The sequence below is a fragment of the Botryllus schlosseri genome, chromosome 3, assembly GCF_051294905.1.
Source record: "Botryllus schlosseri isolate E-star chromosome 3, Bs_hap1, whole genome shotgun sequence".
NCBI classification, from domain to species: Eukaryota; Metazoa; Chordata; class Ascidiacea; order Stolidobranchia; family Styelidae; genus Botryllus; species Botryllus schlosseri.
This window is the reverse complement of record NC_137238.1, coordinates 13,059,674-13,076,213: the sequence shown is the minus strand read 5'-3', so window position 1 is coordinate 13,076,213 and position 16,540 is coordinate 13,059,674. Positions and strand designations below refer to the sequence as shown.

General features: G+C 41.6%; 1 protein-coding gene across 1 annotated transcript; it reads left to right on the top strand.

Annotated features, from left to right (window-relative positions):
* The first annotated feature begins 15,728 nt into the window (after positions 1–15,728).
* LOC145435386 (uncharacterized) lies at positions 15,729–16,540 on the top strand. The gene is made up of 2 exons (XM_080312660.1): positions 15,729–15,822; positions 15,891–16,540. The coding sequence occupies exons 1-2, from the start codon at positions 15,729–15,731 to the stop codon at positions 16,436–16,438; spliced, it is 642 nt and encodes a 213-aa protein (XP_080168786.1). The 3' UTR covers positions 16,439–16,540.

Sequence of the window (16,540 nt, the reverse complement as noted above, 5' to 3'; positions counted from 1 at the left end):
AAAACGTTCTTATTTGGCGCGATGGAAAACAACTTAAGATAGTCGAATATGACGAAATGAGCCAAGTTGAACAAAACGAAAAGAAAATGAAAATTAAGAAAGATCTGCAGGATACCGCTTTAATGTTTTACAAATGTATGAAAATGAATTCGAAATGTGACACACGACTGATATCCAAAATCGATAGTCCAGTCCCTGAATTGGGAGGCATATCACAAGCATGGTTGAAGCTACTCGAAGATTTAGCGACGAAACAGTTGGTACCTGGAGATTATTGCACATACTTAGGCGCGTACCTAATCCTGCACATGTATTTTGATGAGCCAGACACTGTAGAAGTCTTGAAACATCCATATTTTTGGGATGAACACAAAACGATGTCATTTATCGCTCGCATGGACAGCTACCTAGATAGGTATAAAACACAAAAAGGGCGAACCAACGGAAAAGATAAATGCGTTACCGGACATCCAATGAGGGACGATAGTAAAGGAGAGAGTTCGATATCCCGCAAACCAAACGATGATCGGAAAGATAGGAAAGAGATGGAAGTCATGAAGAAAATCGCTGATACGTTTGACAGCGCATGTAAAGATATGACGAAAATTGATCGTGCTTCTGACGGTGCTGGTGAAGATATGAACCATTCAAATTTTATAAATTGGAAAGAGAAGTTGAGAGTGATTCTAACCAAGCATTGCAACACTTCCAGAAAAAAGAAGCCTCTAAAGACGATTTCCCAACATCTTGAAGTCAGTGTCCTAAAAGAGAAGAGTTATAAAGAATCGGAGATGACTTCCTTTCTTCATTTCATCAGAAAGACTCACGGCCACTACAACGATAGGCCAGTGAAATTCTTCAGTTCCGATAGTGATATATTAAATGTGTGCTCCAAAGTATACCCGTGGATGCTTTGCTTGCTACACAGATCGTTATGGGAGCATCGTGATGAGCAGTGGCTGCCACGTGACCTTCATCAGTTTTTTGCGACGCCACAATTACTCGAAACCTTGAGTTTTATTGACTGCAAGTAATGCAAACCATTTGGACCAACTCTTCAATGGAACTATTCTGACGTATGCAGTATTGTGGTCGCATGGTATGATCGTGTGAAAGCCTAGTGTAGTTTTCTGTATATCGACATAGTAATCAAGTATGTTATTAAAATAATATTATATTAACGACACAATACCGTATGTTTATATTGTTAGTTAGTTCGCTAAAACTTTTCGACTGAATTTTACCAGTAGCGAATGTCAGAACGTAAATGTGTCAATCAAATTCGAAGTTTAGGAAATACTTCTTCTGTTTGACGTAATAATAACAAACACTAGAGAAAATATTGTGACTGGTTCTCCATTTCCAGAAAGAACGCCTTGGTACTTTCGGAATATTTTACTAATGTTCTAGTTTATTAATAACCGAATATCCACTAGTGTACGTTTGTTCTATGCCACTCTGTCTATACCTGAATACATGTTTTTTTTTTCTTCTGTCATTGTTACGTACATGGACAAATATTTCCTAAATTCCGCACTTGATTCGCCCCATTATTGACGTTCGCCACTGATGAGAGTGTGGTCACACGACAATTTCATGGCATAATGTAACAATACTGCCGGTTAATTACTACTTCACCGAAATGTCGTTTCCATGATCATGGTCACGTGCATAGCCTTGTTTGTTTGTTTTATTACATCATTGGCGCTTATCGCACATGAATTGCGCCTAGCACATGAATTGCATTAACACAATGTCTTTAGCGTTCTTGCTTCGTCTTTCTGGTCATTAGCTGCCATCTTTCCAGAGTTCGGCTCTCTCTTCTTCTGGGCTTTTCAAGGCGCTGTATATACAGCGAGATCGGCGATGAGAAGCCCAGATAAACCTCCGACACATAGAAACATGGCAGAGTCGTGACTCGAACCACCAACCATTGGTGTCGTGACAGCAGTGTTTAACCAACTGCGCCACTCGCTTCCCCTTGCATAGCCTTGTGCTACTTGTGTTGAAATAGATGTCATGGCCAAGCGAGGTTTCAAGGCTACCACGGCTATTGATTTTATCATTTCAAAACTGTAATGTTTCACCGATAGCGCTTATAGCTCAAAACTGAATTACTGTAATGCAGTGGTCCGCAGTGTTCCATGGAACACTGGTTCCTTTGGACACTAGGGGTCTAGTGAGCCAGCCTCCGGGGTCCCGCGGAGGTCAAGGCAGCACACACTCAAAACTCCAACACGTCCGTATTTTGATGATTTTATTCTTTCAAAACTACTATGTTGATTGTTGATGTACAGTTGGTTTGTGCACCAGTGATATATAGTGATTTATGTAAAGTATATTGTGGTAGATTTATGATTGCAAAATTTTCGCGCATTAGTATCGCATTAGTATCGCATTAGTATCGAATTAGTAATTTTCGCGCATTTGTATCGGGTAACAATCACTGTCTGTTGTTTGTAATGTCGTATTTGAATCGATAAAAATTTAATTGTCGGTCGATACCTTCAAGTTACTGTGCAAATATCTACGTGCGTTACTTGTTATTATCACTATGTAAATAACATACCTAGATATAGTTATTTGACTGATATAAACATTAGGGTTGTCCAAAATTTGAAAAATTTCGAAAATGCTGCGTTGTAATGTCTTATTCTATAGATTATTGATTAAAAACATCAACAAGCCTGAAAGAAGCTCTCAGGAACGTCGTTAAGATTTCTTACAAAGCGTTTGAAAGTAGCTGCCAAAGAGTGGGCGGGCCACCGACGGCGAAATTGCAACTAGGCGGGCAATGACGAAACCACGATTCTTGATTGGGTAATCGGTTATGCTTCAATGATGACGGCGGCTGTCAGCTCTGATTTGGGTGCTTCACCGTGTTTGACAGAAGGAGTAGGTTTTGCTGCTGCTGAGTCTGTTGGTGACGGCTGTAATACTGTAAAAGCGTGTTGTGGTTTGATGAGTCAATAGTAGTAATGTAACAGTGGTTCTTCGAATGTATCAGTTGTAGCAGTAGTTTCTGTTTTGCGGAGGCCGAGTCTGTTAGTAGAGACGGAAATTTGTAAAGCGCATTGTGGGTTGATGCATCAATAGTTGTAATGCAACACTTGTTCCTTGCTCAATGTTTTAGTTGCAGCAGCATTTTCTGTTCTGAAGAGGTCGATTTTGTTAGTAGTGGTTGTGGTTATGTACAAGGGCATTGTGGGTTGGTGAGTTAATAGTCGTAATGTAACACTTGTTACTTAAATGTTTTAGGCGTAGCTGTAATTTATGATAGAAGGCAAAAATATTACTGTCATGGCAGAGGCAAAACGGCGGAAGACTGTGCACTTGCCACAGAGAAGAACAAGATCTCGATCTGAGCATTACTTGGTCGGATATGCTTGCGATTACATCTGTGGCTCGAGATTACCAACCTTGCGAGAAGTAATGAGTTACTTTCTGCATCTGAAAGACCATTGCCCTCAGTCAACCCCTACTCGTGAGCTATGTAATGTGGTGGTTCATGATGTCATGACAGTGTGGCAAATGGCGAGAATTGCCACAATACTTGAAGGAAATGCGGTGAAATTACTTGAAAAACTGAACAAAAAATATATTTTTCTGAAGGCGACCATGAAACGGGAAAGTGATCCCAAGGGTAAGAGGAAAAAATTCACGGAAGATTTGGACAAGTTGTGGGATATTGGAAGTACAGATGCGATAGCAATAATACAAAATGACATTTATCTATCACATGATAGAAAGCTCGAAGACATTGCATTCTATGAAGATTAACAGCAATCTCGCAAATGCATAATGTTGGAAGAGACAAGATTCTCGCTAAAGACATCGAAAAGAAAACAGCAACCATGGCGGATAGAACTGTTAAAAACATTCAACATGACTCAAGTGATGACTATGTTGTTTTAGCACCTTCTTCATCTTCAAAAGAGGGTGATAGTTTGAGTTCAAGTTCTGATTATGATGCTGATGTTGGTCTTGGCACCTCGACAGCCATTAAGCTGATGGCACCTAAAAATATTATGAATAATACCCATGTGTCCCAAGCTCTGGATCGATTGCAACTAACAGACAACAAGGCAACAATGCTGATCGGAGCATTTATTACGGCTTGTGGCGGTGACATAGCAATGTTCTCTCTGTCAAGATCTTTGACAAAGAGAGCCAGGGAAACAAATCGTCTTGAAATTTCCAAGGATATTTCAGAAAAATTTGCAGAAAATAAACCTCAACATGTTGCTATTCATTGGGATGGAAAGCTCACAGAGGATAGATTAGGAAATCGGTATGAGGCTCTGTCAATTGTCCTATCTTGTCATCCTCAATACTCAGAAGGAAAACTACTTGGCATTCAAAAGATGCAAAATGCTGCAGGTCAGACGCAAGCAGAAACCACTTTCAACATAATTGAAAGTTGGAATATAAAAGATGCTGTAACAGCTTTGGTTTTTGACACTACAGCAAGCAACAGCGGCTGGAAGAAGGGTGCAGCAAAGATTCTTGAAGACCTTCTAGGAAGGAAGGTGTTCTACCATGCATGTCGGCACCATGTGTATGAGCTGGTAGTGAAAGACGTTTGGAAATCTTTATTTGGAAAGGCCACAACTGGACCAGAGAATGCATGGTTTGCCCACCTTAAAAGGAACTGGAGCACTGGAGCAGTCTTGACAGGGAACAGCAATTCAAGACTCTGACTATTCCTCTATGTTTTGCTGAACGAGCTGCAATGATAGTTGATAAGTTCAAGCTACTGTTGAACAGAAAAGATTTTTTCACACGGGATGACTACAAGCAATGTGTGACTAATGCTCTTGCTCTTCTAGGTGCAGATGAAGATATACGTCATCACAAACCTGGTGCAGCACACCATGCGAGATGGATGGGTACAATTCTGTATGCTCAAAAGATGTTCATGTGGGCCGACCAATTAGATTACAAATCTGAAGAAGTTGAACTGCTGCGCCGCTTCAATTTATTTTTGGTTCTCTTTTATATCCCTGCGTGGGTGGATTCAAGCATTGGTCGTGATGCAGCTGGTAATGACTTGAGATTCGTTCAGCACATGTTGAGTTATAAGGAATATGATGAGCAAGTTTCCACAGCTGCTTCACGAAAGCTTTTGAAGCACGACTGGTATATTGTTGAGGAAACCGCTGTATACGCCTTGTTTTCACCGACGGAAAGCAAGGAAACCCGGGAAAATATGGCAAAGGCGCTCCTGCAAGTAGAGCGAACTTCCAGTTTCAGAAGGGGCCCACCCTCATTGAATGCAACTATACAGATCAACAAGGACAGTACGTTGTCTGACCTTATTGGGCCCCAGTCGTGGCACATATTTGAAGTTTTTGAATGCTCTGGGGATTGGCTGCGTCAACCGGTTGATGATTGGCACTTTTCAGATTCATTCAATAAAATGAATTGCTACGTTAGTTCTGTCAAAGTCGTTAATGGTGCCGCAGAAAGAGGTGTCAAGCTAAGCACAGACTATGCTGCAATCTTGACTGACAATGAACAGCAAAGAGACAGTTTGCTTCAAGCTGTGGAACAGCATAGGAAGATTTTTGGAGACAGCAGGAAGTCTACTCTTATCAAAGGCCAGTGATCTGCAACACTGACTCTGCGATATACTTTTTAATGATGCCTTTTGTAAATAGCATTTTTGCCTTTGTTAAATCTTGAATAAAAAGTGTAATATGCGTTCGTTTTAGAGAGAGACGTCGACTTACCATAACAAGCCATAAGGAGAAATTGACTACTGGTTTGCAATTTATGAGTTACAGTCGTTGTCAACTGGTATGTTTTAGAAGGCTCGAAGGTAGCACGATGCATGCATCTAGTTCATTCTTATCTTAATTGGCCAAGCTCCTGTGCAAGAAGTAACAAAACTGTTATACACAGTGTTCAGGTAGAAAATATATTACTGGATCGTTATGCTGTTGTCGATGGCAGCATTAACAACGTCAATTTACCATATCGCCAATGCCACGAACAGAAATGGCTGCAAACCAACACAACAGAGTAGAACGAAATCGTGACCAGCAATGATCACAAAATCAGTATTTCAGCCAATCAGTAGCTTATTATTACAGGTTCCAACCAATCAAAATTCTAGGTTCGTGATTGCCCGCCCACTTCATCGATTCCCCGCCCACATGCAGACGGCTACTTTCAAACGCTTTGTAAGAAATCTTAACGACGTTCCTGAGAGCTTCTTTCAGGCTTGTTGATGTTTTTAATCAATAATCTATAGAATAAGACATTACAACGCAGCATTTTCGAAATTTTTCAAATTTTGGACAACCCTGTGCACACGGATGCAGGGGACGAGTTACAAAAAAAAGTAGCCAGAATATGTTTTTAAGGTATAAGGCACGGGAATCGGACTGAAAACCTGGACTTTTTGAAAGTCGGTCAATTCTGAACAACCCTAACGAAGGGTTTGAAACTTTTCCAAGTGTATCAAGGTAACATCAATTTACATGTGTAAATGCCGAATATAATGCATGCGTCGGATAAACTTCCTCGTGCTGACGAACATATGCGCATGGTAGATAAATAAGCCATCATAATAAGCTACACTTTTGTACGCTACTATAACTCGAACAGTAAGTAATATGTCATTTCATCAGCAACGAGTACGGCTATGCTGTCAATTAGCGATTCCACGATCTCCCGTGAAAACATATTCATATACATATGAGCTATTATTATAACGAATCAGGTGATTTCAATCACACCATTTCGAATACAATGAATAACAACCTATATGAGGGAGATCGCGTGCCGCAGTCCAATCGATTCGCGCTAATTGGAGGCGCTGATATTACGCATTATTCCTGAATTGAAAATAAGCTGAGAAATATTACAGATACGATCGGCATTTCATACAGATGTACAATAAACGAGGTTACTAGTCTAAATAATTTTCTTTTCAAGTGAGTCTATTTCCAACCACAAAGTCCCAAATTCCCCACAATTGGAGAATTCCCCAGCGGTTGGAAACACCTGCAATAAAATATATTTTAGCTAAGAATATAACTCTACATCATTTTGCGACAGCTGATTAAATGTCCATTTTCGCCGCCAATCTGTGGGTCACACTCATTTGCCAACACCATGAAGTTACAATGCGTGTTGTACGCCGGCCTATCGTAACGTCGCTCCAAGACAAGCTACATATTTTTGAATTACAATGATATTGCGTGATGATCATCCTCGCAAAAGCGCAGAAAATTCTATCTAAGTTTAGCAAATTGATAAAAATATTCATTTAACGACTACATTCTCAGAGTCTAAGATTTTATATCTCCTTTGGTTGTTTACGCAGCTAAAGTTACGATAAGCGAAATGAAATTTGTAACGCGACAGCGGTCGAATATCATTCATTTTGATGATATTTAGATTGGAATAATTTTCATTAATATTATTTTCATTTATTTGCGCGTTGCGCAATAGTGTTTTCTTAAAATAGATGTCTACCGGGATGGATGAGTCATGAATCACAATTTGAGATATGAACATAGATAGTGAACGATTTTTTTGTGGTATGCAATCAATTTGACGGATCCAAAGTAAGATTATTCTCATAGTTCTGGGAACACTGGCTAAGTATGGAAAAGTATTGAAGTATGAAGAAAAAGTTCCACCATACTTGGGAAATCTCCATACCATACCATACTTGCACTCTTCCATATTCCATACCAAAATTTCGTTCCAGACCATGCCCTGGTCGTATGCAAAAAACTCATGAGACATATCCAACAGATTTCGGATAACGCTCGGTTCGATATGATCCAAACGATCACGTTATTGGGCACTGTACAAGTGTGCATATTCGTCAGAAGACCTTCGGAAAATTACACTTGTGCGCATGAATCACACCATAATTTCAGTATTTACGATTATATATTTTCTGTCATCTCTGCTCTGCAGCGGCAAACCTTTCCAATTCTTCATCTACCGCAATTGTGTAATCATACCTCCTTATGTATTGTATATGAATGACAGTCGGACTTGCACTTGCACTTTACTTCAATCTCGCCATTTCGCTTTCGGGGCAGTTTGCTCCGCAGATTATGTATGTATTTACCAGTTTTATACTGAATAAGTATATATATGATAATAATAATTTGGCAGTAAATTTGACCAAAATTCTCACAAAAGAGGACAAAATCTCAAATAGAGGACAAATGAGCGTCCTCCGAGGACACTTTCAAAAAAGTAAAAAACGAGTAAAAATCCTCTAAAAAGACGACACGTTAGATTGAATTGACATGACAATGGAAATATAGGTTGATGTTTATTTTACATGCAGCCCTAGTTGAGAGTGAGGAAAATGGTTGTATTATGAATGTGAGGACTTCTATATCACCCAGACTCCCACATAAGTTTATCGAAGACGTCTTGATCTTAACAACGAACTCGATCTATTGCTCCCTGACTTGAACTCGGACTTGACTCGGTGGTGAATTGAAAAATACTCGACTTGACACGACTATAGACGTGGAATTTGCGTGTTACTCGGAACCTTGTGCCTTGGCTAAAACGCTGATTGAAAAATATCTAGAATAACAGATACCGATTGCACAAATTTTCTCCATTGTTGGAAATATAATGCAGTGTAATAGAAAACCCACCAACCTGAAATATCACGAAACCACGGTAATTTGTGCAGTGACGCAGCTCGGATCATGTTCAGCAAAAGAAAACATGGGCCAAAGAAGCGAGCAAAACTTGAATTTATTAGGCTTTCGACGTTCAGTGGGTTATAATATATCGCTTATATTCGCAGGTAGTAGCATCAGATTATTCATTGAGAGATACTGTACCGAGTCTTGTACTACACAATGAGCTATCTCCCTTTCACCATCGCTAAATATTCAATCAATGTCTAATATAACTTATATTCCTCGTTAGTTTTCTACGATGCGACAACAGCATCACAAATTGTGTATACCTGGTGCATGGCTTCATGAAGACCTATTGGGTCGGAAGGGACACAGCGTTGCGACTGTGGATAGTTTATTTATGTATATGTATAACTAATATATTTTCCATGTGAACTGCATATAACGTTTCTGCTTTGCTGTTTTCAATGCTTCTCTGAATAACTACATTTGGTCCATTTTTCCCCCCCCCAAAAAAACTGAACTCAGTGTGCACCTTTCGCTTTTTCGAAATTGGGTGTCAATGTTACCGACTTTTTCCAATAGTGGCATCTAGAGTGAAACCACAACAGCGTAGTCAGGGGGTTATAATGGGGCCCTGAGTTCACCAGCTGTTTTGAACCCAAGGGGGCCATTCCATACACAGACAAACGATGTTCACATCACTACCTCTTGAAATCTCCTGAAATTTGGTACACGCAGAGATGAGCTTATTTCAAACAGGATGAACTTTATTTTATGAAAATTGGACTTTGGGGTCAAAAGTTACGTCACTTTGAAAATTGACAATTTTCTGCCCATTTCGGGTCTGCACATCTCAGGTTTTATCAATGAAATATTCAAGAAGGTGTAGCTAGATGTTGGACGACAGTTGACATACGGCACTTGGATTTATCCGAAGCTTGTCTGATTGTCTATATTTCCAAGTGAAATTTAATACCCTGCAGGCTAGGGTCAAAGGTTAAATTGAGGGGGAAATCTAAAATCAGTCAGGCGTTACATGATTTAGACAGCGGATTGCTCAAAAACATATTAAAATATTTTGGAAAAAACGATCTTAAATGAAAGTTTGCTTCAAGTAGAATTCGTTCATAGCTGTTTGATTTTGGTTTTGAAACTGTAAAGTGATGAAATTGCAGTTTTAAGAGCACACTTCATTTGTACATGGAAATGCAGTACTAGTAGGGCGTGTTTGGAGATCGAGTCTGAGGTGTGTGCGGGCACCATGTCTGGGGTGTGTTCGGACTGCGTTGCCATTCGGACATCGTATCTGGGGTGAGTTCGGACTGTTTTGCCCCTCGGACATCGTGTCTGGGGTGTGTTCGGGACATCATGTCTTGGGTGCGTTTGGACAGTTTTGCAACTAGGATATCGTGCCTAGGCTGTGTTCGTAATGTGTTGCCATTCGAAAATCGTGTCTAGGGCGTGTTCGGACATCATGTCTGGGGTGTTCGGACTGTGCTGCCACTCGGACATCATGTCTGGGGATGTTCGGACATCATGCCTGGGGTGTGTTCGGATTGTATTGTCACTTCGACATCGTGTCAAAGGGTGTTCGGACATCATGCCCGGAGTGTGTCTGGAATGTGTTGCCATTCAGACATCGTGTCTGAAGTGAGTTTGGACTGTTTTGCCCCTCGGACATTGTGTCTGGGGTGCGTTCGGACAGTTTTGCAACTCGGACATTGTGTCTGGGGTGCGTTCGGACAGTTTTGCAACTCGGACATTGTGTCTGGGGTGCGTTCGGACAGTTTTGCAACTCGGACATTGTGTCTGGGGTGCGCTCGGACAGTTTTGCAACTCGGACATCATGCCTAAGGTGTGTTCGGAATGTGTTGCCATTTGGACATCGTGTTTAGTGCGTGTTCGTACATCATGTCTGGGGTGTTAGGACTGTGTTTTCACTCGGACATCGTGTCTGGAATATGTTTGTGCTGCGCCAGACATGCCTCAGACCTGATATCTGCGCACTATTTTTATTCGGACTTGCTCCGGTGCTGATACCTGCGCACTAAATTCCCCCAGGCATGGTCCGGACTGGATATCTGCGCGCTTAATGGACACATACATGCTTCAGACGTGATATCCGCGTCCTAAATGACATGTGACCTATATATGACCTCTATGTTTTCGGTTTTTGGTGATATCTGTGATAGCTGAGTATATCCACTGTGGCGATAGCTGAGTATATCCACAATTCCACATCCACAGTAGTGGTATCTGTGAGAGCTGGGCATATCCACAGTAGTGATAGCTGTGGATATACTCAGCTATCACTACTGTGGATATACTCAGCTATCGCAGATATCAGCAAAATCCGCAGACATATGATATAGGTCATGCGTCGTTTAGGACGCAGGTATCACGTCTGACGCATGTCTTTCGCCGATTAAGCGTGCAGATATTCGGTCCGGACCATGCCTGGAGGTATTTAGTGCGCAGGTACCAGCACCGAAGCATGTCCGGATAAAAATAGTGCGCAGATATCAGGTCTGAGGCATGTCTGGCACAGCACAAACATATCCCAGACACGATGTCCGAGTCACAATACAATCCGAACACACCGCAGGCATGATGACCGAACACCTCGAGACACGATGTCCGAGGGGCAAAACAGTCCGAACTCACCCCAGATACGATGTCCGAATGGCACACAGTCCGAACACACCCCAGGCATGTTGCCCGCACACACACCAGGGCCCAGACTCGATGTCCGAACACGTCCTACTAGTACTGCATTTCCATGTACAAATGAAGTGTGCTCTTAAAACTACAATTTCATCACTTTACAGTTTCAAAACCAAAATCAAACAGCTATGAACGAATTCTACTTGAAGCAAACTTTCATTTAAGATCGTTTTTTCCAAAATATTTTAATATGTTTTTGAGCAATCCGCTGTCTAAATCATGTAACGCCTGACTGATTTTAGATTTCCCCCTCAATTTAACCTTCGACCCTAACCTGCAGGGTATTAAATTGCACTTGGAAATATAGACAATCAGACAAGCTTCGGATAAATCCAAGTGCCGTATCTCAACTGTCGTCCAACATCTAGCTACACCTTCTTGAATATTTCATTGATAAAACCTGAGATGTGCAGACCCGAAATGAGCAGAAAATTGTCAATTTTCAAAGTGACGTAACTTTTGACCCCAAAGTCCAATTTTCATAAAATAAAGTTCAGCCTGTTTGAAATAAGCTCATCTCTGCGTGTACCAAATTTCAGGAGATTTGAAAAGGTAATGATGTGAACATCGTTTGTCTGTATATGGAATGGCCCAAGGGCAACTTCAATCAATCACTCCCGCCGCCTAGCCGTGCTAAGTTGGATTTTTTCACATAGACGTTCAGAGAACTGGGCAGGTTTTCCGCCACATACCCAGAACAGATAAATCTCTCTCATCGGGACTCACACCAGCGTCGCCGTCTCAGTTGCATGACCTCACTTCGTGAAGAAGCGTCATCTACCAATAACTAAATTCCCGTTGAGCCTCCGCGTGGGTGAAGACGAGCAACGCCCCGATCGAAAACTGCGTTCGTATGTTCCTTAGGGTCGACTGACCCACGTTAAACCAGGGCTTCAGAGCAGCCGTAAATTTGAACTGCTCCAGCTCCGGCTCCGGAGCTTTCTTCTATGACACATTAGCTCCGGCTCCAGCTCCGGAGCCGCATTATTACCACTGTTCCGGCTCCAGCTCCGGCTCCGGCTCTGAAATTATCGAATGGGCCTGTCTATATCAGGTTCGGCCAACCCGCGAGCCAAATGTGGCCCACGAGAGGGTTTTGCGTGGCCCGCGAGGTAATTTCCTATTATATTATCGAAAATGAATTGCTCAGATTGTGAACTTGCAATGCCAACCAAAAATTACAAGTCTGGGTGCGACACTTGGGATATTGATGACTAAAATATCAGTTCCGACGCATTGGCAGATCCAGGGTCCAGTCACATTTTCAGTAAATCGTCGTACATTACAATAAACTGAAATAGTAGTGAAATTTTTCTTCACGCTTCGCGTGTTTAATTGTCACACGATTTCTTGCTTGGTACCCTACCCCCTACTGAAAATTAAGAAAAGAACGCCTAATTTACCCGATTGAGTCTAACTGTATTCGCAAAACGGGAGAAAGTCTTTTCGCGTTTTTGCGCTCGCATAAAGCTTGTCGACGGTGAAATGTAGGCACAAAATGATTGTCGCATATTATCGGAGACCTTAAATATCGATGCGGCCAGACCCCGAATAGTCGTGTCCTTGCAAACTGAGCCTAGCGGGCGGTATACAGTAGACCCGCAATATACTCAAGTAATAATATTATTGACCTGGTTTATTTATAAACTTTGAAAATTTTACCCGCTTGGCGCGGCTAGTGGACAGCGCACTCGTTCGTCAATTGCATGTGCTCCTTTAGCCGAAAAGGTTGGCCATTCCTGGTCAATATAGATTACTAATCTACCCATAGGTTGGTTATCTATAGTAATCTAGAGTCTGTCAGCCGTCAGTAACATCCGATGTAGTAACAAAGACATAGGTGCCGCCGTGCCAGCTTGTGACGTCATAATGAATACAATTGTCGATAACATCATAGTTGCACTAGAACGCACTTTACTCTATGCCTTTGCTGTGCACAGCATTAGAATTCAGTCCTGCTGTTCAATTATGGTAAATCAGCAGATGTGGTTGTTGCATATATAATAGCATCTTATAAAATACGTCGGAGCCGGAGCTACTCCTCAAATAACGGGCTCCAGCTCCGGCTCCGGCTCCGGCTGAATTTTATGTAGAGCTCCGGCTCCGGCTCCAGCTCCGGTGAAAATGCACGGCTCCGGGGCTCCGGCTCCGGGCTCCGGCTCCGGCACCAAAGCCCTGCGTTAAACTGCTGTTTATATCAAATCCTTCCCCGCTTTGACTTTCAAATCTTCGATTAGAATATTTTGTACCGCGATCGTGGGCAACCGGTCTTCTGGGAACATTTATTGGAAGTATTAACAGCAAAAAATGTCAACATTTGTTACAAATGTGCTGGATAATATGACAATTTTGCGAAATACTTCGCGGGCCGGATGAAATCATTTGGCGGGCCGAATGCAGCCCACTGGTCGTATGTTTGACACCCTTGACTTAGATTCGATGATCACGATGAGGCATAATGTATATCACTTACGTTCCTGATGCTGATAGTATCTAGCTGAACGGTGATTCTCAAACTTTTTAGACTTGCCCGTTTACGACAGTGAAATATTTACCGCCTACTTATCGTCAATGGCGTAGGAGCATATGTCGACGCCCTTGGCTTTCGTAGAAAATGCCGCCCTGTAGACTGCAGCAAATTTTTAAATAGCTTCATGTTCCTGCAATCTTGTCACTAAAAATAATTACAAGAAATGTCCGCGTCTCAGAAGTTCTATATTCCCTGAGAAAGAGACCTCACAGTCATAGCGTTACGGCCAAAAAAATAAAAGACATACAATGGAGAACAATTGTATTGTTAGGCAAATTAAAGATCAATTGCCGTCTCAAAATTGAACTTTTCGAGCCCTCGCCGAAGCAAAATCAGCAATAAATCCTCAGAATCAAATTTGTGAAAGTACAGTCTTTCTACAGTCAGAGTCGATGAATCTCACAGCCGGTAATCATTCATTTTGGGACGTAAATACGACTCTATCATTTTGAGCCTTGAGAAACTCCTCTCACCGCTCGCAATCAAAACACAAATGGTAAGATAAAGTGTCAGAGACAATCATCAATAAGGTGTCGAATAAAGTATGAGGGTGATTTAGCTAACCACTGTAAAATATCGAACACTGTTACATTACGATCAAACGTGGTTTCACTTCATCGCAGCATTCCCCCAAATTGAGAGTTTCTACAGGTAACTCCAAAAAGTCCATCATGTCGCCATAAAGTGCTTTGCAAGGCATTCAAGAACCGCCAAGTGGCTGCTACACCACTGCTTATCCTCAAATATGAAGAAAAAAAACATTAAAATGAACAACCAAACTGTCTGTGATCTCATCGCATAATGTAATGGCAAAAATTGGCAGCAGTCTCAGAAACAGACCGTATTCGTTGATGAAAATCCGCTGCTAAGTAGGGTTCTGGTAAATATCAGGCTGATTTAAATCAGTGTGATTTAAATCATGATTTTTCCTTTGATTTTTGATTTTAATTTTACCGTTTTGATATAAATGATTTTTTGGTTTTTATTTTTAATTTTTAAAAAGACGCGTGAATATATTTTTTGGACAACCATTGTATATTGACACAACCCGGACATCGTTTTTCGTCACCGGTACCGTCACGGTTTAGCGAATCGAGGGCAAGGCGTGAACTATAGATAACTAACCTACGTAGGTTAGTTATCTATACGTGAACACAGTGCTCGCAATAGGCGGCGAGTCGGTGACGGTGATCAGCCAGTTCTTGAGCTTTGCTGTGGATTCGGTGTGTCCGTGGTGCTGCTGTTTACAAGGCGATGGTGGGAGGGCGAAAACGAAACTCAATCTGGAGTATATATCGGGAGATTCCCGCATCTCTAATGCCGAAGCGATGCAAAAGAGCTGTTTGCATTTATTGCGGTGCTGATATGATGGGTCAAGTAAGCAGAATGAAAACTCATACGCAGGTAAGATACCATGTTACTGTATTATGAGTGAATCCAATTCATGTAATCGCTTGAATACTGTATGTGCATTGTGCATGGTAATACGTTGACAGGGTATGGGCACAGCACTGCTACCGAATTCTCTTTGCATATCTAAAAACCCTTGCTTATGCTTGATGTGGTAATATCTGATCTGCAACGCGTCAACCGAAAGATACTTAGCACATAGTCCTAGACAACATTTTTTGAGCCTACTTCCTTATCCACAACTACAAGATTATCAATAGCTAGTGTTCCCCGTTCCCCATGAACATGTCTCAGCTTATGGCGTCAATAATTATAGGGTTATGATGTTACGTATCATCATGCAATTATGGCTGGGGTATTGTAGATAGCATAGGTTTGGGGCTAGGGTAAGGTTTGGTAGTCTTCGGGGCAACGGGTATGGGTGATAAATGATCGCACTATACCGTAGTGATGAATCAATATTAATATCGGCAACTGCTTCTAACCTCATCAAACACTGGTTCGACTATGATTGTAAAGAAGGTTAGTCTACCAGTGCACACTGCACACCTATCACTGCACGTTTCTGATATTACCCTGATTTTTTTTAGGAGTTTTTGATGCAGAATCCACTATCTGGGTACCGTTTTTAACGGCACGGCCGGCATTATTCTGGAAGGATTTAGCTGTTGTTTCTCCGGAACTTTCAAAACTCGCCAGGACTGTTCTTTCGTGCGTTCCACATGCTGCGTCTTGTGAGAGGCTTTGGTCATCTGCGGCAGCAACTGCAACCAAGAGTCGCAATCGCCTAACACAAACAAATCTTGAAGTTATGCTTCGAGTGAAAGATCACTTCATGGATACTGACTCTGGAACTGGCAAAGTGGAAAAGGCGATGAGAAAAATCAACGCCTTGCTGGCAGAGACCACTCCAGACATCAACAGCTATGTTCATGATGAAGATGCTACTGAAGATGCAACCGTTACGGATGCTGCTGATTTGACGCAACATGTCGGATTGGTACTAGAACAGATATCGGACAATCCTAGCCACCAACATTTCTCTGCTGGGATGAATATTTTCCAGTACGCAGATGAAGATTCAGAGCCTCGAATTATTCAGTTGATGAGATTTGCCGCAGCACCTTCATTTAGATGATTTTCAATCGTCTCAAACTCATTGTTGTTGTTGTTTCAGTTGTTCTGTTGTTGTTTCAGTTGTTCTAAGTAAAAATAGTAATAAAAAGCAAAAAAATCATGG

Coding starts and splice junctions, on each gene's coding strand:
- LOC145435386 (XM_080312660.1), top strand. CDS start 15,729: ATGATCGCACTATACCGTAGTGATGAATCAATATTAATATCGGCAACT. Junction 15,823..15,890: donor CGACTATGATTGTAAAGAAG/GTTAGTCTACCA, acceptor GATTTTTTTTAG/GAGTTTTTGATGCAGAATCC.